Source organism: Haliaeetus leucocephalus, unplaced genomic scaffold (genome assembly GCF_000737465.1).
Source record: "Haliaeetus leucocephalus isolate CR32 unplaced genomic scaffold, Haliaeetus_leucocephalus-4.0 Scaffold339, whole genome shotgun sequence".
NCBI classification, from domain to species: domain Eukaryota; kingdom Metazoa; phylum Chordata; class Aves; order Accipitriformes; family Accipitridae; genus Haliaeetus; species Haliaeetus leucocephalus.
In genome coordinates, this window is record NW_010972775.1 from 14,516,916 (window position 1) to 14,543,536 (window position 26,621).

The 26,621-nt window shown below is 41.1% G+C and overlaps 1 protein-coding gene across 1 annotated transcript in view; it reads right to left on the reverse strand.

Moving 5' to 3' along the window:
* Positions 1 to 26,621, reverse strand: part of ARNT2 (aryl-hydrocarbon receptor nuclear translocator 2) — a 104,325-nt gene that overhangs the window by 57,718 nt on the left and 19,986 nt on the right. Inside the window, exons 2-5 of the mRNA XM_010571943.1 lie at positions 17,927 to 18,038; positions 11,663 to 11,710; positions 5,621 to 5,834; positions 3,225 to 3,438 (exon numbers count right to left, since the gene is read on the reverse strand). Coding sequence (XP_010570245.1) covers positions 3,225 to 3,438; positions 5,621 to 5,834; positions 11,663 to 11,710; positions 17,927 to 18,038 — 588 coding nt within the window. The remainder of the gene's footprint in view (positions 1 to 3,224; positions 3,439 to 5,620; positions 5,835 to 11,662; positions 11,711 to 17,926; positions 18,039 to 26,621) is intronic.

Sequence of the window (26,621 nt, forward strand, 5' to 3'; positions counted from 1 at the left end):
CTTCTCCATGGTGTTTGCACAAGAGTTCAAGCAACCTTTTAATAAGGTGGGCCAAAGAGTTGTCTCTACCAAAACCAAGGTTTTTTTGCTTAGCTTAGCTATCAGCTGGGTCAGCCCCCTTGATGTGATTCATTGTAGTACCACACAAATGCCAAAGGAGGAGAGGGTGAGATGAGGTGAGGATTGCATAAGCTGGTGTGACTGCCAAAGAAACGCTCATGCAACCACAGCCCCGGTCCCAGTCTTACTTCTGGGGGCAGAAATGTGAGAGTCTTGTTGTCTGTCGCTCCTCTTTGACCGTGGCAGCCTCCCAAGTCCTCGGGGTCTGGAGCAGCTTCTCTGGGTAACAGGATTGCTAAGAGGTGCTGGGAAAACCCCAGCAAATGCAGCGCTAATGATCAGCACTTGTAACAGGACAAACAAATATAACCAAAGGACATTGCTCTGATCTGATGCAAGGCAAGTGAAGTTTCTCCTTTGTCAAGACACTGTCATTGCCTCCCTAGTTCAAGGGCTGAAGGAGGAGGTTATGGGGTTGAGGACCCTGAGAAGATGAGGAAGAGAGCAAAATTAAAAATCATATATCATTACATTTCCACCTTTTCCCTAAGCAGATCCTGTGCTCAACAGCCAGAGGTCACTAAAAGATGAGGATTTTCCTGCTGCCTGCAATGATCATCACTTTGAGCAGGAAAAATGTGAAACACAGCTGGCTGGTTTGCATCTCTTTCAAGCTCTGCATTGCCCTTTATTCTGCATGAAACATAACTTTGGAAAGCCAAGAGAGACTTGAGGGCTGCCCAAATGATTTGATAAACACTGACTTAAAGGAAGTGCATTTGCCTACTTGACTTCTTTTAAAATGTCACTGAGGCACCCATTATTTCTGTTCAGTGCAATATTTCGTTTTATTCCTACCTGTTACAAAGCTGCAACTCTCAATATGGCTTGTGTTACGGGAAGGAAAGTGTAACTGGTTGAACAGACTCTAGAATCACATTGCTCCCAGAAAGGTACCTCAAAGGAGCGAGAGTGATGTTGCTAAAGTCCTGCTGCATGCTGTTTATAAGCAAATTGATGCTGGACTGACAGTCCTTATAGAAGACCGCTTCTCTTATTTAATGGTACCTTACAGGGTCAAGGAAATGCAAGTTTAATATAACAAATCTAGAGCTTTCTGTTTATCTATATGCTCCACAGACTGACAAAACTACTAGTATACTAACTAAATGTACTTCACCAGTCACATCTTTAAAACAAAACTACTCAAAAAGCAGGACTATATTATGATGTCACTTGCTTTACATTAATTTTATTAAAAAGCCAGAAAAATGCAGCAGACACCTTAAAAATCTGTTCTTAATGAGAGATGATGTACGTACAACTATATGTCTATGCTTGATTCAGAAGCTGACTGATGGTTGTGTTCATGGCTTGTGAGATGTTCAGCTGGCCAAAAAATCCACCCCAGGAGAGCACCGTACATGTAACCACAATAACTTTGTAAAGGAAAACTCACACAATGTGCCCTATATAGTTAGGAGCAATTATGCACTGTTCTTACTTGCACTTGCTTGGAACCGTTATAACTATACACACTCTCCAGTCCCTAAAAAGCACCTTTCTGCATCCAGCCTGCCTCTGCACCTTAAGAAGTGTAGCTAAGCAGGCCACCCTGGCTCTAAACAGGATGATGCTTTCCATGCACTGGGAAAATCTTCAGCTGTCCCCGTACAGCAGATTTATGGGCCTTCTGTGTCAATCTGACAAGTCCAAAGACTCAGGCAGGGAAAAGATTTAGCCCTATAAATACTACTATTTGAACTTCTCTTCCCACTGGCTACAGATTAATTCAGTATAAAAGAAAAGCACATATTTAAAACTGGAAAAAATACAGAGTTGGGTTTTCAGAAGTGCTCTGCATTTGTCTAGTCCTGCTCTAGTTTGAGCAGATTAAGCCCCATAACTGAGCACTTTTGGAAGTCAAAACATGACTGTTCACTGAGGGTCTGGAGTAATTGCTTCTTGGAGGAAGATGGTACGTACGTTAAAATGTATTACAGGCTACATAATAAAAACAAAGATTGTGCTCTTTTGCAAGTCTCATGGTATGAAACTCAGCTGTTTTGCTCTGCACAGGTTTCCCTAACTGTTCACTTGGTTTTGATCCATCTGGATTTTCACCACAGAATTTTGCTTTGAGTTTCCAATTTGAATACATGAAAGCTCTGCCAAAACCACATCACATTCAAACCACAGGAAATCATGAATTTGGCACTGTTTGGATATGGAAGCTGTAAACAGTGTGCAGGTTCACTCAAAACTGGATCACTGTCCTTTGAGTTATGAAACACAACAAAACTTCCAGCAAACCAGGTCAGAATTCTGAATTACTAAAGCAAGGAGAAATTGTGACTTTTGCATGGATCAGGATTTTGTTATAAATATTTTCCCCTAACTTTTTTTCCTTTAGCTATAAACATACTATGTGGAAGAATAAAAAGAGAAGTTGGGTTTCTTCCTTTCCAAGTTTGAGTTAAAACAGGATTCAGCTAATTCTCATAGCTCCAACATACACATATCCTATTAAAGACAAGGGTAGTTTCCTATTGGCTGCCTTGAGCATGAATAAATGTAAAACCCAGAGTTATACTGAAGATGAGTATGGTTTAGTTTTATGTGCAAAATGATAGGTAGTCAACTTACAACTAATTTACACCACTGCTACAGGAGCAAGCCTCCCATTTAAAATCCACTAGATTTTCAGCTGCCAAACACTGGGATTTTTTCCCCAGGATTCCCGTTAGCAAACCGCAAGGAACTTTTATGAAAATGGAAAAGTCTGAAGTATGATTTTTGCCTTCAAAATAAACATTGCCCTAAAGAAACACATATTTGTAAAGAAGTCACAAGTTCATTGAGGACGAAAGGAAAACAATCTAGATTTCCAGACCAAGCCTGAAAACAATCCAGATTCCAAACCTACCCAAGCCACAAGTTTGAATGCAGAGCGACATGAAGGTGGTTTGACTGAAGTAAAACAAATAGGAAGCAAAATGTAGTCATGCAAAAGAGGATTTATAGTACTGCACTGCCTCCAAGAAAATGCAGTTTAATCTTGCTGAATTTCATTTTTACCAGATTTTTAAACCAGGCATTTTGAATGTCAGAAAAACTCTGCAGGGATCCATAACACACAGAACCATACATCAGACATATCTGACCTGTCATAGAGTTTTCGGATGTACACAGTTGCTCTCGCAGCTTTTCCACGTCATCTGGATGAACCTGTTCATACAAAGTGCTGCCAAACCATTCAGACTGTGGCTGGTTCAGCACAGGAGTCACAGAGTCTGATACGTAGATCACTCTTCCTGTCTCAGCTGCAACTACAAACAGGAACCCATCTGCAGCCTCCAGGATAAGATGTTTCAGTTCCTTCCAAAGAAAGGATTTGATTAGAATGCCAGCAAGAAAAGGGAATTAAATAACACATCTGTCACTGCTGAATAATATTGTTTTCTTGCAATCTTAGTAGCTGATCACAACCCAGGCAGAAATTTTCACTGCAGTATTGATATAACAACAAAACCAAACTTGCAGCAAGCCATAAATTGCTGATCTTAATAACAAACAACACTTCGTTTTCCTTTATTGCTTTTCATCTGGTGATCTCAATGCACTGTAGGAAAATCAAGTAACTAAAACTCACTGCATATTGTGTGATAGGCATCTAACATTAAAAAATAAAAAGTTATTTCAGGGTACAAACAGAGGAAATGAACAGCTATAACTCATACGGCAAACTCATCCCTTAATTAAACATCCTGAATAATTTAATTGGAAAGAAACCAACAAGTCTTTCTGGTTTGGTTTTTTTTCTTTTTCCCCTCAGGATGAGCTCTGTTTGTAAATTAAACAGTCGCTGGATAAAAGGCAGAAAGTGTAATGGGAACAAGGACAGGAATCCCCAGCCTCCCCTCCCATGAGGGGGCCCAAGCCACTATGCAAGAAGGTTGTATCACTTCTTGCTTTCTTTTTCCAGCCTATGAATATGAAGCTTCAGAGATCCAAAGGGTCCGGAACACCCCTGTCTTTGGCCTTTTCTTTACACTGTCCCCTACTCATCATCTTGGGTACTTCTGTCCTGAGACATACACCTGAGACACAGTACCCAGAGCCCCGACCCCATGTGGGGACTGGAAGGGGGACCGTAGGCCTTTAGAGCAAAGTACTTCTATCCTTCACTTTCAGACACTTGGTCTAGACAGCCAATACCTTGAACTGCACATGCAAGCAGCTGTTTGTATGCATCACACAAAAACGCTACCTTTGCTTAACAGAGCTTGAAAACCTCTCACGGGAAAGGATGACAACTACCACTCCAATTCCTGCGAAACAAGCTCAAACTCCCTTTGCTTGGTGGCTCCAGCGACCACCAGAGCTTGTTAAGATACTGCACCTGGAACTCAGACAGAGAGCTTTGAACAATCTGAGTCCCATTTCAGCTTAGACAGCTCAGCACGGCTAGTGTGCAAGTGGCAGATACTAGCTGATAAGGTGAGCATCAAAATCTGGTAAATTCTACTAAAGAAATGGCTAACTCGCCTCAAGAAACACTTAACAGACCATCAACTTCTGCCACCTTATTGTAGAGAAAGCACATCAATTCTGAACCACTGACTAAATAAAAAACCTCACTGCATAGCTGGCTGCACTATACAGAAGATAGTGAGACTTCTTTTGCATACATTATTAACAAAGATGAAGATAACTCTGTCATTCTGCAAAGTTCAAAAAACCCAAAAAGTTGCAATGAGAAGTGACTAGGGTGCCCTACCAACAACCAGCTGAATGGCACAGTCCCTCCAGAAACACGCTTCAGGAAAGCCAGAATAAGTAGAGATGTGAACTCTGAGAAATGAGTAGCAGCTGCTGTTTCTCTAATAGCAAGAAGTATTGCCCTTAGCCATAATTTACATGTGTAAGTGCTTAAATCATTCAGACCACAAAAATGCACATTACACCCATAGGACTTGAAAAACAATGAAGGTGGTAGGAATTTTCAGTGCACTCAGTTAAACACAGTTTTTGTTTGAGCACTGGGTGCATCTTCCTTCTTCCATCAAAAATGTAACCAAGGAAGTATCTCAGCCAGTACAGATGGGATTCATCTCTGCCCAGTTCAGCTGCTGGGAACTTAGGCATTAAGACTAAACAATGTTTTTAACCTTCCTCTAAACCCAGCTGGGAGAGGCAGGTCTTTCCAGATTAATTTTTACCTATTTTAGAGAACCTTTGTTAGGATGGGAAGAACCCAGTTCTGGAGGTGAAAATTCCTTTCCAGTGATGAGAGGCAGCAAGTGACTTGCTTTTCAGATGGACAAACCTCAATGATAACAACACCCCTTTTACTGCTTCAGAAAGAAAAATGTGTCATATCATTAAGATCAAGTCCAACCAGCCACAAAAAACTGTCTGTATTTACACCTTGGATATGTAGCTTGTATCAATTACTACATGACAGTGAAGGATCAAGCTGAGCTCTACTCCTCTCAGCATTTCCTCACATCTTTTAAGACCACAAACCAGAGAAAACAGACATTTGCAAAAAATCTACCTGTTCTGTAAGAAATGAAGGCTTGTAAGCTCCATCAGTAGATTTGTTTCCAGTGCCTCTCATCGATTTCATGTGTGAAACTGCCATCCGAAGAATTGTCAACTTGTCAGGCTTACGAGCCAATGCGCTACAAGTGGGTACCATATCAGACAGTTCGGTGATGTACTGTGTCATCTTATTTCTCCTGCGTCTCTCAATTTCACTATGATTCTCCCTGAACATTTAAAGAAACACCAAACCAACAGAAAAGCAGACACAATCAGTGTAAGAATATCAATTGGAGGTGACAAATCATAATACTTTGCACTTGTTTTGCTGTTTCCACCCCAGGAGAGCAAAGTGCTTTACAAAGCTAAGCACTATTATCCCTCAGTCTATAGACAGAAAATCCAGGCCACAGAAGGATAAATATGATTTGCCCATCGCTGTGAAAAGAACCCATGTTTCTAGCTATTGGCTTGTGGCCTTAATCTCTTAACCAGTTTAATCTCCTTTGGTTTAAGGGCAAAAAATGAAGCAGAAAGATGTGAGGAACTGACAACTGCCAACTCCAGCCAAACTTCCAAATTTGCTGTGATGCATCTCACAGCTTCCAGTCTGTACTCAAGGTGTTGGATCTGCCTATAAAAGGTCTCTTTTAGAGCAAACCTCTCACTAACAGCTGGATCAGGTCAGCAGTTAAGTGTCAGCGCTGACTTACAAAAAGCCCACTCAATGACAACACAGACCTCCAGTCCTGTAATATTGTGTGGAACATCCTGCATCCCTGTAGGGAGGCACTACATGCCTACAAGGTCAGACTGCAGGACTGGGACCATGTAAGAGATAACAGTACATACACCACCACCCCCACCCCCCACCCCCCCCCAGTAAATAAATAAAATGAGTGTGAAAGACAGCAAGTAAACATCTGGCTTGTCAGACATAGATCGGAATTTATGTTCGAGAACAATCTAGCACACCAGGGAAATAACAATGACAGTACTTGATGCTACCCCACTTTGGCCTAAGCTCCAATGTTCTCATCCTTTTATGTTTGCCACTCGCCACTGAGGAGGGGAGTCAAATTTGAGAATTCTTGAAGTGGATAGTCACCAAAATCTTTCAGAAGTGAAGATCTGGGAGTTCTGTTTTCCCATACTGTAAATCACCATTGCTTGATCACGATTAAGGAATTACACCAATATATACATCTGAAATGGTCTAAATGGACCTAAAATGCTTTGGTGCGTGGCACTTATTTTTCCCATACTGTACCTGTCAGGTGGCAGCTAAATACATGTACACGACAGGTACATGATGCTTCAGATGTCAAAGCAGCATCTTCCACTGATTTCAATGAGCTGTGCATAGCATTTTCTTGTGGGATCGCTGGCGGATCACTTGGAGGTGATCACTTGGAGAGTCCACCAGCATTGGCCAGTATGATGACACAACATTAGAAGAAAATGCAACATTCTTTGGAGCTGACTGTTATAAAGATTGATCATGAAAGTAGAAGCTAGGCTTGGCACACTTTTCAGCTACTTTCAATAACGTAGCCTTTTCTTAAAATGCAGGAAAGAATCCGAGTTGTAGTATGCTGCTTCCTGAAATAGAGGAATGCATGGGCTTGCCCTGCTTTACAATGTGTATCCTGCCCCTGCACACAGAGGTGTTGTATGCATGAGGCATTGTCTCCAGAAATACCATTTGTTATGGCTACCTGCAGAGTTATTATTCCTACTGATGCCTATGCTTACTATCTGATACTCAGGAAATCCAGCTATGGGTCCCTGCAATGATAGCCCATGGTCATTCAGCAAATTACAACCAGTTCCTTGGTTAAGGTCGCTATCTACTTAACTATCTATTACACCGTAATAGTGAACTCTTCAATTTCAAATGGCTGATAAACAGCCTTTGTGGGGGTCTGCACAGATGCGGGACAGAACAGTGCCTGTGGGAGTTGAATCATATACACTTACACAACCAGAACAGCTTGTGTGACAGTGCATATGTACATAAGAGCACACATGTGTACATGTCAGCATATATATGCAGATAAATACGGACAAGGGGAAGAAAAATGCATTTTACATGATGAAAGCTTGCTCCAAGTTCAGCATTTTCACAGAAATGGTGATTAACGAGGCGGGGGGGGGGGGGGGGACAAAGAACACACATATTCAACAGATATTTTACATTTATAAATACACATTACATCGTCTGCCACTAAAGTATTTTAATTTTTAAACTCCTGAACATTGAAAACAACCATTATAAAGAGTAAACAAAGAAATTGCAAAACTTCCTGAGAAGAAAGAGAAGAATATCCAACAGTCCATTTAATTTATAATCATAAAAGCTAAAACATAATAGTATGTTAATCAACTGGCCATGAAAACATTCAAGCAAACAAAACCCTGAAACTAGCTCAAATTTAAATCCTTGAAAGAAAAAGAGGGGCTGTGGTCCTCTTCCAAAAGCGTCTGCCCTAGGAATCCTGGCATTCATAAAGAATGATGGCCTAATTTTGTAATTTCTAACTTTGTTTTCATATGGAAATTTTGGAGGGACGTTACATTTTGGGAAACTGCGGGAGCTGATCCAAACCCACTTAGGTCCAGGGTTAGTATTTCTGATTTCAAGCATTTTTGAATCAGCCAACCCTCCTGAATTTTGATCAGTCAGAACGGCACCATATAAAATAAAATGGGGGCAAACCATATTTGATTTTCCTTTTTCCTACCTGGCCATCCTTTCTGTGTCAGCAGTACTTTGATCATCGTCCCACCTAGAAACAAAATAACCAGCTCTCTAAGCTAAGGCACACGTACTGAGATTTTTTGGACACGAACATCCCCCTCTTTTCTCTCAGCAGAAGAGATCTACAGAATACGCCTACCTTGCAAACTTTTCCTTATCACCAGAGATTTGATCACCATCATACCTAGAAACAAAAGATAGTAAGTAAATCCACAAGGGTTATGCATTGCATGATGATCAACATACAGCAGAAAGAAAAGAGGTTCACGACTGCAAACTATTACAAATAACAGCAAGAAAAATGAGGGCATGGGAACGATAAAGCAAAGAAAACGTAGAGTCTGATGAAACTTCCAAGCCATGCCAATTCAAAAGCTTCATTTGTATACTTAAAAAAGTTGGAGACACATTTCAGTGGATTTATGCAAACACTTTGACGTACACTCATTGCTTGGGAAACTTAACAACCAGCACCATTACAGAAAACACCACTGAGCTTTTATCGACAGCAGCCCATGAAATATTCATTGCTGTGTTGGAAGTGAAAGAGCTGTATCTTTTCCAGATTGCAACCACAACTCACTCCATTCAGCAGAGGGCACTGATGGTCTACAGATAACATGGGAGGGCAGAGAGATGCGCCTAAGTGCAATGCATTATAAAAGGACGCCTTCAGAAAAAACCTCTAGTAGGTACAGACACTGTACTGTCTGTTGGGAAGACTGGCAAAAGTCAGTCAGGCAGATGAAACTGCTGGGTGAATAGAAGTGAAATTAAAACTGGCTTAAATCCATAGAAGTAAACAGGTACCTCACTCCTACCCAAATCAACAGAGGTTAGATGCCCAAACAGGTATGTGCAGTGTATCGGCAGCAACTTTATGGAGAAAATCCAGATCAATGGGACTTTTGCCCCGTGGCATTCAAGCTTCACTGTTTCTGAAGCACTGTCTCAGAGACAGGCAGCAATATGACATTTCACTAAAAAATTACTTGCTGCTCCTCCTTTCCCTTTCCTAAAAACATACTAATAATTTGAAATTAGATTTTGCTAGCATGGTTACAAAAAGATGTATATGTTTGAAAATCATCTCACTTTTGGAGAAATTAAATTGCTTGTTCCAAAACAGAAAAATGTAGGTTTTTGAAAATACAAAAATAAGGCTAATGGCTTTTCTAGAAGTGAAGAGTATTACTGCTCGAGAATAGTCACATGAGATTTTGTATTAGAATTATGCTTTTCCAAACTGATGTAATTTATTACAACAGACAGCCTATAAAGGTCCCACATATTAGCCAACAAAGTAATACAGCATAATTAAGCATCTCTTCTAAAAAATTAATAATGAACTTTTTCTTTTTTCCTTCTCAAATGAATTAAAACTAATTTTAAGTACCCCAACTGTGCAAGTTCCTCTATGAGGTTTCATATTTTCCTTCCTCATTAAGACTCATTCAAATGCTGAAGACAAAGCTTAAGTGAGACTTGAGCTGTATTTCTTTTTATGTTGTGTTTAACACCAGCACCCTCAAAACATTCAAGTGAAAATGCCACTTTATTCCACTTGACTCTGCCCAGAGAACAGACTGAGCCCCAAAAATTTTAAACAAAAAGACAGATTCAGTGAGGAATGGCCACATGCTGTAATGTGAACAGTACATGCATATGCCTCCATGTGACGATGAGATGCCATGCAGAGATACCTGAGCTGGCTTGGAAGTCCCTGAGAAGCAAGGTGTGTTAACTCACATGGAGTAGAGTGCTACCATCAGTACTGCCTGTGCTCCCACTAGCTTGGGGCCTGTCTATTCATCCTTGTCTGGTTGACTGGGCTGAAGATGTTCTTGCCTCCAACTACTGTTTTCTCCCTTCCAGTCTCCTAGCTGACCTCTCTGCATGCATGCTTCTTCAGGCTCTTCAGTCAAAGCCAGCTGGGTTAGCTTAAACATTTAAACAGCAGTTTGTTGCTAACTAAATAATTTTGACAGAGACAAGCTAGGAATCAGTCATAGGAGCGATTTGGAGAAGGAAAAAGTCCTAAAAGGAGGGCACAACTACAAGAGGATGTCTGAACGTGGCCTTGGGCATCTCTGCACTCTTTTTCTGTACTCTCTAAAAGCAGAACAATCTGGGGGTTTTACAGCATTTAAGATTTAAATACCAGATTTTGATCTGACTTCTAAAATCAACTCAGTCTAAGCATACCACAGCACACCTCTCCAATAAAAATAATGGAACTATTGGCTCTCCCCACCACCAAACTTTGAAAGGCTGAAGCCAGGATGGAGAGAGACCAACACACGTGCACCAGAGTGCCGAGAAACCCTGACACTTACGCAGGCACAAATAGGGTCACATTCATCACAAATCTTTTTCCCTTAACATGTATCTTCCAGCAAATATTACAACTAGCCCCCAGACCACCAGTTTTTACACCAGAGACTGGAATATCCTTTCTGTAAATGACATCAGCTAAACAGGGGTGCTGCTGGTCTTGTCCAGTAGGTTATGATATGGTGTTACAACACATCTTCAGCATACGTATCTTTCGGACTGACTAGGAAGATCTTGTTAAAAGCCTACGGTGACAGCTGTGTTTCAACCTGGCTGCTGCTATACAGAGCTGCAGTTACAATCTGGATAATCAGCCTCAAAGTATCTACCCCTCAATACAGCTGCTTGGTTTCTAATGAAAAAATGCAAACAGTGTGACCAGAAAAGAAGGAAATGTGAAAAAAATGGCAATGATGCTTTAATGTTTGTTTTTATTTCTAGCCTAGAATATTCCATGTTAATTAACATTTATTTTGGCAATTTTTACTTTTCAGTTACACCTAATGGTACACAATGAGCTTTAATCTTAAAAAGAACAATCCACACCTCTAGGATCTGTCATATTGTCTTAACAAGCAGTTAACATTTGAGATAAATTCAAAATAAAATTAATTTTCAGTGGCAGAAAGACAACTTCAGCAATGTCTAACCAAAGTTCATCTACTGCAGTTGAAATACTAAGCTAAAAATCACAAATTTTCTCATTTGACATAGTGGCAGAGCGCAATTATGACACACACACTGTCAGCTTTGTAAGCCAATAACTACGTTAGACAGATTTCTGCCAGGATGCCTAATTTGCAGAGGAAGCCGATAAAAACAGTAACTAGAATTTAGGTCAAGTTGTTGGTATGTTCTTCAGCCATATTCACATTGACTTTAAAACATCAGTAGTGAGACAGCTGTCTTTCTCCACTGAAAGAAGTCAAGTGATTTGGCCAATTCTTTGTAAATGCTCACCTTGAAAATTTGCTGGGCCCCTCTCCATCTTCATCATCAAAGTCCATTCTGTAAAAGCAAGATTTCCAAATCAGTAATCATGACATTGGCAATGGTGACACGAAGATTCAAGCCAGCGGTTCTCAACCTTGTTTGATTTATATTTTAACACGAGGTGTTAATGACTGTAGATTCCAGTCTTGCTCATATTCTCCAGACCCCCTAAAAGTAGCTCATCAGCTGCCAGGAATACAAAGAATACAAGTTTTAAAACAAATGAAGTAATAAATGACTGTTCTTCTCCACAGAAATCTGCACTGTTAAAATTAACAAATAAAAGGAAATATTAAACAAATGCAGTTCTTGTGAGATGGTCAGAAGTACTACCAGGCCTAAGAGATATAAGTTTACAGAAATCAGTGGGGACTCTATGTTAGAGGACTGAAATTAAGGCTAAAGAAAATAAAGTTCTAAAGCTGTACACATATTTTTGCCCCAGTCTAAAGAAAGCAAGTTAGAGGTAGAGCAGAATAAACTCCCAGCCTCCCTGCTAAGAGGATTATCTACGTCACTGCTACTGATTGTAACTGTAGTACGCTCTTTAGGCTTGCCCTACATGGCCAATCATCTCACACAAATTACCAGCCAGTCTGCAGATGGCAACTACTTTGTGGTATTCCTGTGGTCATTACTAAAATGACCTATGGGTCTACCATGCACCTAACTTACCTGATTTATGTCCCAGACCTTCCTCTTAAGTCAGTGGAAGAGGCAAGCTCTTCCTTGGGCCAAATCCCAGCCCTCCCGTTAGGCTCCTCCAGAGAGCCACAAAAAGCAGAAACCTCTTTCTTCACTTCTTATACAGAGAGACTATGAAGACTAGTTTCCTACGTTAGGCAGTGTGATTGTCTCCTTCCCGTTGATACTGAGTCACTACAAAGCTATGCAATAGTATGATTTCCAAAGCATTTTATATATTTTTATACCTTTAAAAAGAGGAGGACAAATATATATCCCAATTATAAGGGGGTGACTCTGCCATTAAGGTAGACTAAGAACAAAGCTGATATAAAGTTATTAAAATACACCAATACAGTAATTGTACATGATAAGAAAATACATTGGTATGATCTACAGACCTTGATCAGTCTCTTAAACATGTTTTATGTAGATAGGAAATCATAGTTTTGTTTTGCAAACAATTTTGTTGGGTTTCTTTAACATTCTAAGTTTTCTAACATTTGTGTAGTAAGACTTCGTACAATTGCAGATTCCATGTCCCTAACACTCTTCATATTAACAACAGATATAAGTCATATTAAAGGCAAAAACCCTGCAAAGGGACAATAATATTTCTCTCAGTATTAAAAGAAACACCTACCAATTAGAAATTAAGATTTGTATGTTCAGAGCGTGAGAACGATGATGTAAAAACGCTCTCTAAAACTACATCGGCGTAGAGAAGTATGAGTGCGAGTCAGGCAGTACTGCCTTGCTTCCTAACTCTGATACCCAAGACAGAGCGGTCTATAAAAGATGTGTCTGAGTCACAGCAATCTATGTACAATCAGGACAAGGGCAGCCCATAAGCACAGGAATTGGAAACGGTATTAGAAAAGTCACAATAATATTTTCCAGATGGTAATAGCGATTATTCATTTCTGGAGGAAGCAGAGAGAAAACCATTTTCCCCAAAGAGTCTCAAGATGTGTATTTAATTTGGTTAAGTTTGATGCAATCATTGATTTCACCATAAATCACATTTTTGCTCACCTAATTACCACCGAAGCCGGTTTCAAAGCCAGCGACCTCTTGGCCGCCTCGCGCAGAACACCACCGACCTCCAGCGGCCAGCGGCCCCCCTCGTGCCAGGGCCCTGCAGCTGAGGCAGGACCCCGCCGCCGCACTCCCACCCCTCACCCCAAAAGCGGCCTCCGGCGCTGGCACCGGCAGCCTCAACTTCCCCACGCCTCCTGCGTATACGGTACTGCCAGCAGTTTAACGCTGGCGCATCATCACCTAGCCTCTTACTTACCTGCTTCTTCCCCACATATAATAAGGTGCCTGTAGGTGACATGCCAGAACCAACTTCCCAGTTATTTCAATTGCAACGTTTCTACCTACACCCAAAACATGAAAGTCAACGTTACAGGAGAGCTGTCTGTTTACATGCGGAGGGGACACTCAGGCCACCACTGGGCTGGCTCCACCTGAAACCACTCACAAAAGCATCACGGCAGGCGTATCCTTCACTGGTTTCACTGGCAACTGAAACACAACTGAGAGAAACCCCCAGTTTCAAACTCAGCGGGAAACGGCTGCAGAAAATATATACACCTATGGGGAAAAGCCTTTTCTTCAGGGATTTAATAAGACACTGCTTTAATTTGGGAGGGATTAATTTTGTAATTCCTTTCCTTCCCCTCCAATACACTGAGATCCCGTGCCTTGGTAGATTTTCTTAGCTTCCAGCCAAATACTCCAGCCGAGTGCTGAGAGATGGATTTTCTCCCCAGAATCAAACATTAGCTCTACTGCATTTAGTCTAGCTTATTATTACTGGAACATGATGCAGAGAATTACAGAGAAGCTGATCACAGTTTAAGGCTTGATCCTGCTGCCCATGCTGTATGCTTACTTCCAAAGGAGTAAGTGGGACAAACACACTTATTTATCTAGGTGGCTGGATACCAGCTGCTCATCTTGTAAGATCTTGATAGGTTAATATCCATAGGTTACACCTGCCACATTTGTAGCAGGCTCATCACGGCAGAATCTGAGTGCCTAGGGTGCAATACCAGACTGTAGCAGACTAAATCTTTAAATAATGCATTTGCTTTGTTAAACTACCAAAAAACCTTGACTTTATTCCAAATGCAGGATTATTTAAAAAAAAAAAAAGAAAATAAAAAGTTCTTAAAATGTCAATACTTGTAAAAATGCAACAGCAAATGTATCCCTGTCCCATCTTTGTTAATAAACACGTTTCCTAATTTCATATTTCACTGTGCAAAATGTAAAACACCCTTTCAAAACCTGAAAAAAAATCTCAGGTATAAAGTCACTGATTCCGATGTCCTGCCTGAACCATCGTGCCTGCTTTACAGCAAGATGGAGTGAAAGATAGGGAATCAGTTGTAACCTTCAGCAGAACACAGCAGAACACGTAAAAATAATATTCCAACAAATTCCTCATACCTTGACAGATAAGATCTTCTGGTTAGATAGAATATATTGCACATTAGCAAAACAGTAGGAGCAGTCTCCAAGAAGACAAATGGCATCATTTCAGAAGTTTCAGAAAGAGTATCTTTTATCTTAATTTAAAATTCCCATTAAAAAGAGACTTTAAAAAAGAGCTTCACTATGCTCTTTTGTTTTGAAGAGACAGCATAAATCTTGCTTTCCTCTTTCATATTGTTCACGTCAATCGTGAAAAGGCCTGATGTATGAGGTACTTACTAAAATATATTTTCCTTAAAACATGTGTGTACCACAAATACCGTGACAAAAATATTTTTTAAAATGTTTAATTTTTAATTAGAAACGTTTTCATACAAAAAAAAGACTCCCTTCCAACAAGGTGATCCCGCACAGGTTAAAAAATTGAGATGGGAGAGGATTCGAACATGGCAACAAAATTATTATGTAAAATTCCCAAGAAACGTCAAAAGATGGCTTGCCGTGATTATACAGTGTAGGAAGGGGCAGGCAGGAATGATCAGGAGCAGGTGCAGCTGTCAGGCAGCCAAGGATCTGTACTACAGCCTTTTGCTCAGTACAATATCAGGGGGTACAACAGGGGAGGCAGGCTGGTGGGCTGAGGTGTCTTCCTCCCCATATCTCCTCAGATCTTACAGTTCTGGGTCAGAGAAAAGACAAGACTACACCCTGAACTGAAACAAAACCAATGCAACTGTAAACCAACCAATCAAAAAAAACATGAAACGACTAACTCTCCCCCCCCAGGGAGGTGAAAAAGCCCCATATCCTCTAATACAGCATAGCCTAAAGCAAAACCACGTTAAATAAAGAACTGACATTATATTAATCTAAGGTAGTCATTGACCAGTGCAGTGCATCATCTTCTGCTGTCACTTTTTTCTATAAAGTACTTGGTACAATTTATAGAAAGGAAAAATATTCTTCTGAGCTGTCAATGAAGCTGAATGCCTACATGGCAGAAACACCTTCTGGATAGCCAATGAGTTCAAACTGATCTACATTCAAGTCCATACAGCAATTATTCTGCCAGCTTGCCTCAGCAATTATGAGAAAAGAAACAATTTTCAGAGATAACCGAAGCTGGAAAAGATGACTGTGTTCACTAGCTACAGTCCTTTATGTTTGACACAAAGAGTTCATTTCTAAAATGCCCAAGGATTTAGGTGTACAAAGATGTATCACCAGGACAGTAATGAAAGGACTAAGTGTTAGTTGCAACTTTGTTCAAACAGAAGCTAAGAGGAATTAGACACAGCAGGCATTCTTTCCCTCGAGGTCTGAATACATACACACTGAAAAAAAAAAAAAAAACGCACCCTCAGGTCAGGCTTGCAGAAGGGCTGTTAGTTCAGAGCTATGGTGCACAGAAAAAATACCACCGTCTGGGTATAAGACCAAATCTATACTAAGCTACTCACTGAATTTGCATGTTAAATATATTTAAAATAATTTGATTTTATGTTCCTCCCACCCTGCCCCCACTCCACTTTCATGCAAATAGATGATGATACTTAAAATGCAACAGTTAAAGCATAGCTTTCAATTAATATCAAGTCAGTATTTAATATAATCAGAAGATTTCACAGTCAGCAGCATCAAGCCTTGGTAACAGTAATTTGCAAACTGGTATTCACAGTTGATACGGTTTATGATCAAAAAAGAGATCAACTATCCTGTAACTCAAAAGTACAAAAGCTTATTTTCATTGCTACATAATGTATATATGTTAATGGTTTGTTTTCTCTTTTGAATGCAAGTTTGAAAAGGCTTTTTTTATTGAACAGTTTTAAAATAAAAATGTTATGCCTGTTAAAGATTTCAGGAGTTTCTCAGACCAATTTCATACAGTTAGCTCAGCATATGAAGCATGCTCAGTGGGGGTAAACCACCAAATTGTCCTGTCAAAGGAACCCCCCTTCAGAACAACCATCCTGAGTGTTCATGTCACATCACCTTAGCTTCACGTCCAAGGTGAGGTCCACCTTCTCCCTTGTTAAATTCATTCCAGGATTGAGACTCCAGCACTGTTACTTGAGCAGACACCTAAAACTGGCAACATACCTTGGCAAACAATGCCTACAGCAGCTCTCACAAGAAATAATGTCTTCCCCTTAGGTGTTTGTCGGTGAAGATTTTACTCACACTATCAATCCTGTTAAGCCCTACCACGGTCATATTTAGGGCTAAATATAAGACTAATCAATCTCTTTTGCAGGCACTCTCAGATCAGATATCTCTGAGGAAGCATCACCTAAAGACCGTTATGTGTGACCAACCTTTGATAAAAACAGGGGGTTTTTGTTAATACTAGAGAGTAGTTTTCTGCCCTCCTGCAGCTCTTGCTACACTTTTCTTCAGAGGGGTTTAGTATGAGTTGTCACAGAGCAATCTGATGTGGAAAAACTATCACTACACCATACTAACCTCTGAAGTTGGATAAAACAAATTTTCTTTAGCAGAGCCCTCAAGCTAGTGCAAGGGCTGAACTTGATTCAGGCCCTTTCTCACAGAAGCAGACTATCCTGCATTTCCAGCAAGACCCAGAATATTGTAGACTACAGTCTCTGAAGAGTGACTGCTTGTGCTATTTCTGTACCTGGGACTATAAGGAAAACATTTTTAACAGAAGGCCTCTATTTGAGAGATTCCAAGTCCAAACTTCAGATGAAGTTGGATAAGTCTGCATGTGCAAGTAAAAACAAGTCTCGCTACCTTTATTCACATGACAAATCCTTTTGATATTAAACAGATGTACATGTAATGAATGCATATTGCCTACAACAGCCACGGGACCCAAACTCCATTTCTGGATGCTTTGCCAAACCTGAAAGTCTTTTGAAGCATGCAAAACAACAAACAATACACTTATCAGCAAGTTTTATCTTGCAGGAAGAACAGATACATTGAAGAGAAAAACAAAACATCAGTGACTAATGCCATAATGTAGTTTACATACATAAACATTACATAACAAACATACACATATAGGTACATTTTCAGTTTTTCAATACCAGTCATCTCCAGTTTCAGACCTGAAAAAAAAAAAAAGAAATGGCTTACCCAGAGCGCCGCTTTCCTCCTCTGGAAGGCATTGATCCTGCCATTCTCACTTGTCCACTTGCCATTGGCGCCACCGGCAAGGCCACCGAGCCAGGAATATCTGATGCCATTTCTGTAATGCAGAGGTAGGGAAAGGGGCGGGGGGGAGAAATCCTTTAATCCGTTACCTTCAAGAAGAAACCTGTGATGACAACATTAGAGAAAGGCTCTTTCAAAAATAAGCAGAGAAAGTTTTCCTTTTTATTTCTAAGGAAAAGTAAAGCTCTCCTATCAAAGACAACCAGATTCACAGCTCTCTTAAGCGAAGCCCACTTCTGTCAATAGCCATCACGAGTGCCTCGGGAGACAGAGAGAATTGCAGGTAGGTACCTCTGTATTTCAATTTACCTAATGGTTCTAATTTTACTTCTCAGAGGGGCTGTCAGATAAAGGCCAACAATCTTTTAAAATAGTTGAACTGCCCTGCAGAGAAACGCAGAGCTGAATTCCCAAGACAAATGAAGCTGCAGATCATGGTACCAGCGTACCAAGAAAAACAAAATTTCAAAAACTTCTCAGTTTGCCAGTGAGGTCAAGAGTTTAGAGCAGGGATGAATTATCAGGTGACACTGTTTTTTATTATTTATATTCTAGTGGCATTCAGAGGACCAGAATGAACTTAGCAGAGCTCCAAGGCTTCCTGTATTTCTGCGTCGTGCCCTGCAGAGCAGAACCAAGCCCGAGATCCAGGCTGATATTCATCCCTCTGCCAGTGCTCTGGGTATAGCCTCAGGTTAATGAGATCTTCAAACCTCAAAACTTTGATCTGAGGAACAACAAGACCACACCTTATGCAATGTTTTTCAGACCACTAACAGCAAGTACTTTTACAACCTATTAATAACAGTTCATTACACTGCAAAAAAGAAAAGTGGAATATAATGTATTTACACCCTTTTCTCCCATCCAATGGATTAAGCATGGTTTGCCTCTGTGCCACTCTTGTAAACTATGTAAGCAATTAAAACTTTTTTAATGCAGATATACTTTACTTACTCTGGAGGTAAAGTCTACAGTCACAACATTTGATTATCTCGAAAGAAAACGCATCCTCCTTCCAACTTTTCTTTTTTTTAAAGCGTGGCAGAGTATCTGGAGCTACAGATAAATATATTTACTAATGGAAAGCAAACCTGTTAAAAAATCCTGCTATTTTTTCCCAACAGATTAAGTACAAAAGAACTTCAATTATGGAAACAGGAATCCATGTTCTTTCATTACGTCTGGAGAGCACTTCATCTCTGCCACACTTTATATAAATCCATTATGCAACATTATGTATTTCAAATAATAACATTTTATCTGTTCACTGATTTCAATTTCTTCTAGTACATTTACTTTTATTAACTCTTTTTCAACTAAAAAGCAACAGCGCAAAGTACTCATCTAATATTTTTCAACAAAGTGTGCAAGGACAAACAATGAGACCTCTGCCTACAACACCACACCACGGAAAGCCCCACTGTCTCTAAAGCTGCTGCTATGTGGAAACACTACATTAATGTATATTAGCATTTTTCCATACAAATAAAAGCATGAGCATCCAAACAACTGGTAAATCACTATTTCCAGAATAAGTACCCTTAGCAGTCTAATGCCAATAATTCACTTGGAACATTCAAACTCGCATTTCATGGATAAAACTGAAGGTCATTTTGAAACGCTCTGCTCACTCATTTATTAAAGCAGATGGTAAAAACCATAATAAATCTACCTGCAATGTGTCCCTGTCAGTCAGAAACACATTTTAGTATGGATCATCAAGGAGATCAGATTTTTTTAAAGTAGTAACTGTAAAACAATTTCAGATCAACTCTTAGCAGTATTTTAAAAGAGTAAAAACATTACCATATTTGTAATTGTGATGAGAAATTCTTGTAATCTCATTTTCCTCAATCTAAAACAATGATGATGTAAAAGCAGGCCAAGGGTTGGATTAATCTACTCTTAAAAGTCTAAAAGCCAAAGCTAATTATTTAAGGTAATTATATAGATCACTAAAAGGGAAACAAAGCATCATCCTTGCACTACTATGCATCCCATGCTTAGAGGTGCATCCAAAATAGGTTGAGTAAACTTCTCTCCATAGGTCCCTTGCTCTCGCCACTGACAACTCAGGGAGACCTAGACAGATAGTTTTGATCAGATGTTCAATTCAGCTGCTTGTGGATAGGCAGAATGAGTTGTTTTTCTGTTCTGATGTTCAGCCTTTAATGTATGAAGACATGAGAGGCAAGGGTAGTTGGTGAGTTTCAAGCAGTAAGGAAAAACAGAAACTGTGTATTTTTTATAAGGAAAAAAACCCCAAACCCAAAGGCTAGAGGAATGGCCAAACCACAGGCTCAGTTATACCAATGTCCAAAAACACCTGAAAGAAAACATTCTGCAACAAATAGATCATCTGCCTATCAAGGTATAAGCTGAAGAGTTCCTGTGTAGGTATCCTGAATATCTAGAATGGCACAACAAAAACAGCACAATGAAGAAAGTAACTTCTTATACAGTATAGCCTTCAAATATGTCTTCACAGTCCTAGGAGAATGAAACTAAGTTCACTGAGCTGACCGCTCTAAAAGGATGTCTTAACAAATTCCCATTTCCAAGATATAAGCACAAGAAGGAAGAAAAAAAACAAACAAAAAAACCCCCAACAATCAGGGGATCCACACACATTAATCCACATGAAAGCTCAACCAAGAGGGAGGAAACCTTCAGGCCCTTCAGATCAACAGACTTTCCATTATGCGACAGTCTGAAGGTGTGACAGACCTGCACTGACGTCGATATGTAAGACACCCAATTTACCTTACCACTTCAGAGTTTCCCATGTCAGAGACACCAGCCATTGTGTGACCTATTGCAGCTTTCATAATACCCTCAAGGATGGACATACACTGCTAACAAAAGCAGTCAGCTTTCCAAGATTTCTTTCCTGACTGTGCTGGTTTTGGCTGGGGTAGAGTTAATTTTCCCCGTAGTAGCTGGTATGGGACTCTGTTTTGGATTTGTGCTGGAAACAGTGCTGATAACACAGGGCTGTTTTCGTTACTGCTGCGCAGTGCTCACACAGAGCCAAGGGCTTTTCTGCTTCTCACCCCACCCCACCAGCGAGGAGGCTGGGGGGGCACAAGGAGTTGGGAGGGGACACAGCCGGGACAGCTGACCCCAAATGGCCATATGACGTCATGCTCCGTATATAAAGCTGGGGGAAGAAGGAGGAAGGGGGGACGTTCGGAGCGATGGCGTTTGTCTTCCCAAGTCACCGTTACACATGATGGAGCCCTGCTTTCTGGGGATGGCTGGACACCTGCCTGCCAATGGCAAGTGGAGAATGAATTCCTTCTTTTGCTTTGCTTGTGTGCGTGGCTTTTGCTTTACCTATTGAACTGTCTTTATCGCAGCCCATGAGTTTTCTCACTTTTACCCTTCTGATTCTCTCCCCCATCCCACTGTGAGGGAGGCGAGTGAGCGGCTGCGTCGTGCTTGGTTGCTGGCTGGGGTTAAACCACGGCACTGACACAACAGAACTAGAGTTCTGCAGATGGAGAAACCAAGAGGGTTGGCCTCTTTCAAGCCACGTAGCAAATACAGCAAAGAAAGCAACTCCAAGTGCAACAACACCATGGAGCACCCAGAACCTGACCTGCCTCAGCGAGAGCAGCCAGAGCAGCAGTGAAGCACCCCACACACAGTCTTGGCATACAACCAGTGACACCAGAGCACCACAGGATGGCTTCAGGGACAGAGGTGACAAAGTGACCCCATTGCTCCGCCACAGCCAACTGAGTGTTGGAAGCCGTATCAAAGTTGGACAGTTGCACAGAAATACAAGTACTAGATTGTGGCTATGAAAACTCTACTCACAAAGGCAGCAGCTCTCTGCTGCAGGCTGCAAGAACTTCTGGGGAGATGATGGCACGGATCTGAGCTGCTTCCCAAATTATTTCCATCCCTACTCATTTGCAAGCATCTAAAAGGACCAGATCTTTGATGATATTTTTACATTTATAAAAAAGGGCTGGTCAGAAAAGTAGAAACATGTTGTCTCAAAAAATGAGGGCCAGTCTGGGAAGGCAGAGCCAGAAGAAAAATCTCATGGAAGAGTCAGCTGCTTCTCTGACTAAGCACCTGAGAAGCTACCTGTTTGTGCAGGGTCTGTGAAGAAATCAAGAGAGACAGAGGAAAAGAGACACGCATAGACTAGAATCTCAGATAGAAATATTGTGGTAGAGAGGTATTCCAGGTAGCCTAACGCCATTAAAAAAAAAAAAAAAAAGGGTGCATCAGACACAGACCTAAAGAGAAAAAAAAAAAAAAAATCAGAAGGGTAACCTGCAATTGTGTGAAGTTACATCAACATAAATTTAGGGCAGCTCCTTGACAGTAAATGAAGCTATTCTGTTGTGGCATAAACTAATATGAAAACTCAGCACTGCAAAAGCAGGCATCAAGTTGGTTAAATATATATTTAAAAAAAAAAAAAAAAAAAAAAGACATGCCAGGTCAACAATCATAAAGATCACGTTTCCAGGCTCATCTACACCCTCGTCCAGACAGATGTTAACACTGATGTTCACAGAAGTGTTTCAGCAGCAATGAACATTAGGAAACAAGCTGTTCTTTTTCTGACATTAGACCTTCCACATTAGAGTGGACTTTTCCTTCTGCCAACAGAAATAAAACAAGTGTTGCTTGTTTTACCCAAAATTAAAACATGAGCATAAGGGTATAATGTTCAGAAAGTAAAACAAGGTCAGGCTGAATGTTCATGAAGATCATCTGTAACCATCAAGGCAGTGTTCTGAAAAAAAATTATTTAAAAGAAGTTCCTTAATGTCAAATAGAAATCACTTTTCTGCTACAAAAATACATGCAGTATTTAATTTCAAAGTTAGAAAGTTACCTAGAGATCTGCCAAAGAACACAGAAATGCTATTAAAATAAAACCCAGCACAACACTCACTACTCACAATCTTTAATGGATATTCCTCCAGTTAGATGACACCTAACAGCTCTTGTCTTATCGCTGTCATGCCTAGGTGCAGGCCTGATCCTGCCACTAATAGTCATGTTCATCCTGGGGATCCCTGAGAAGCCACACTAATCCAGGGACAATGTCAGTGCTCAATGTAAAAGCAGCAGAACTAGTCCCTCCATTTCTGTCTGTATTGGTTTTAGGTGGCAAGGTTTTGGTAGCAGGGGGGTTACAGGGGTGGCTCCTGTAAGAAGCTGCTGGAAGCTTCCCCTGTGTTCGAGAGAGACCCAATACCAGCCGGCTCTAAGACTAATTCACCGCCAGCCAAGGCCGAGCCAATCAGTGATAGTGGTAACGCCTCTGGGATAACAGATTTAAGAAGGAAAGAAGTTGGGACAGTGAGAAAACAGCCGCCAGAGAGAGGAGTGAGAATATGTAAGAGAAACAAGCCTGCGGACACCAAGGTCAGTGCAGAAGGAGGGGGAGGAGATGCTCCAGGCACCGGAGCAGAGATTCCCCTGCAGCCCGTGGGGAAGCCCATGGTGAGGCAGGCTGTCCCCCTGCAGTCCAGGGAGGTCCACGGTGGAGCAGATCTCCACCTGCAGCCCGTGGAGGACCCCACGCCGGAGCAGGTGGGTTCCCGAAGGAGGCTGTGACCCTGTGGGAAGCCTGTGCTGGAGCAGGCTCCTGGCAGGACCTGCGGATCTGTGGAGAGAGGAGCCCACGGAGCAGGTTTTCTGGCAGGACTTGTGACCCTGTGGGGGACCCACGCTGGAGCAGTGAGCTCCTGAAGGACTGCACACCGTGGAAAGGACCCATGCTGGAGCAGTTCGTGAAGAACTGCAGCCCGCGGGAATGGCCCACGTTGGAGAAAGTTCGTGGAGGACTGTCTCCCGTGGGTGGGACCCCACGCTGGAGCAGGGGAAGAGTGTGATGAGCCCTCCCCCTGAGGAGGTGAAGTGGCAGAAAATAACGTGTGATGACCGTAAACCCCATCCCTGTCCCCCTTGTGCCGCTGGGGGGACTTGGTGGAGAAATCCGGGAGTGAAGTTGGGCCCGGGAAGAAGGGAGGGGTGGAGGGAAGGTGTTTTGAGATTTGGTTTTATTTCTCATTTACCTTACTCTGGTTGATTTGTAATAAATTGAGCTAATTTTCCCTAAGCTGAGTCTGTTTTGCCCATGAGGTAATTAGTGAATGATCTCTCCCGTCCTTATCTCGACCCACAAGCTTTTTGTTATATTTTTCTCTCCCCTGTCCAGCAGAAGGATGGGGGAGTGATAGAACGGCTTTGGTGGGCACCTGGCGTCCAGCCAGGGTCAACCCATCACACTGTCCAGAATTAATTTCACTGCTGAACGCTCCAAGCTTGGATATTACACTTTCCTCCAGCACTGCATGTGGGTCTGCAAAACTACATTAAAAATGTAGGGATAAAATACAGGGATTTATTCCCAATAAATTCCTTGTTCATCTGAAACTTTGTTATAGAGATCTGTACAAAAAACAGCTACTGTGCACTTCACAAAGCAAAACACAAAAAGCAAGCCAAATGCTGCACAAGGATTTTGAAAGTGCACGTGAACCACAATCAAGATCATCAAGATGATCAATCAAGATCACAATCCAGCAAGAATTACTGGACAGTGCAACATGCCAGGATGGAACTGGACTTCTCTTTTAGGGCAGAGAATTATTAAACCATGGCTCTTCAGCCCAGACTTTAAATCTTGAGCCCCACCCCAGATCCACCACCTGAAATGCAGCTCTAATTTGTCTCCAACACAAATTTGTGACTTGCTGAGACACCCTCCAGAGAAGCGCAGCTCTTTGGGCAGGTATCTTCACAGCCTGCATCACACAGCTCTGGAGATGGCGTTTCCTGCTCAGCTCCTCTCCAGAAACCACAGCCGTACATCTTGCTGTGAAGCTTTGAAATACAACCAGACACTGTGCATGACAAGACTTTGTAAGCCCATCTTACAAAACGTCCTATTAACCACACTATTTTCAGCCTCTTGGGCATCCCAGGTTATACTCCCCTCACCTACACATGCCAGACACGGACAGAACCAGGTTTAAATCTGACGCCTACTGGAGAAATGCTTTTGCCGACTTCAGAGGACTTTGAATTCCCCACATTAACTTTAACAACCAGTTCAAGGTTTGCTATTACATGTCAGGTACCACTGAGCATGCTCTCCACAGGGCTCTTTTATCCTTCAGTATCCACTGTAATAAACGGCATTGAAGTCAGATACCAGCATCTAATTAAACTAACAAGATTCTACTTTTATCAATACAATTGTGACAGATTTCCAACAGCTAATCCATAGAACGACTTAGATGTCAATCACCTCCAAGTTAATGTGGATCTAAGGCTAAATACAGAATTACAAACGTGCCCTCTCCCATGAACAGCATCATACACAGAGATTTTAAATGTTGTAAGAAAGCAGATTTCAAAAACTTCTTTGGAAACTGTCTTTTTCTATACCCTGAAGTCATACAGAGTTAGAGGCATCTCAGCAAAAAGGTTGTGATTGCAGTCAATTGCAAACAGGATTTTCTGCCTAGCACAGAGACATTTAAGAATAAACTAAATCATACCTCTTACTTTAGAATATGCCAATGAAAATATGAAGCCATCACATAGCCAAAAATATTTCACAGAAACACCTATGCTAAAAATCTAGCTGTATATTCAGTCATTGCTTTTACATGTTAACTACAGAGATTATAAAACAGAGCTCACTCTCAGAGAATATAAAAAATAAAACATCTTCATTGTTCCTGATAACTCTGTTAATACTGTTTTACTTGCATTCCATTGCCAGATACTTTAAATAGACTCCACATCAGAAAGATCTACTGTACAGAGAGGATATGCAGAAAAGCAAAAACATTCCTTTCTATGCTCTTAACAGAATTATAATAACAAATAAATCATGAAATATAATAAATCCCACCTTTAAGGAAGACTCTTACAAAGATGCTATTTCTTTCCTGCGAACAAAACCTTCTTGGAGAGAAATTTTATCCGCATGTAAGAAGTGTCAGAAACCTCTGGGAAGAAATGTAGCAGCATTGGTATTCTGCTCAGAAAATGTCATCACAGATCTGTTTACCTTAACTGTGGACCATGATTCAGCCTGTGACAACCGTCTTGCATACTGATCAATTTATTTGCAGCAAAATTACTAACATTTTCTACTTTAACCATTTAGGTTCTGGAAACAGCTACTAAGATAGGGAGGACTTTTAAGAATAATATATAAATCCTACTTAATTAAAAACTCTACCCTCCACCACAATGCCCTGTACTTTGGGGTGGGGGGGTCCCCCCATAATTTTGAAGAAAAGTTAGGGCATACGGTGAGTAGTTACTAGAGAAACACTCCCTCTTTTAAAATTAAAATCAGCTTTATCATCCGTCTGCATCACAGGTGAATGTTAAGTATACATGAAGGGGGGGCAGGGGGATGATGCGATTAAGCTGATCATTTTGGGGGACTGGCTGCTCAGCAGAGACGGCGACCAACCATTTAAGAGAGTGCCCTAACTGGTAGTCTAGAGGCCAAATCCAGTTATCTTGCTCACTGCCTTTTCTGCTGTGACTCCGGAGGAGGTGTCAAAGTTGGTGCAATGTAACAAATCTAAGAGATATCTACCATATGTCCCAT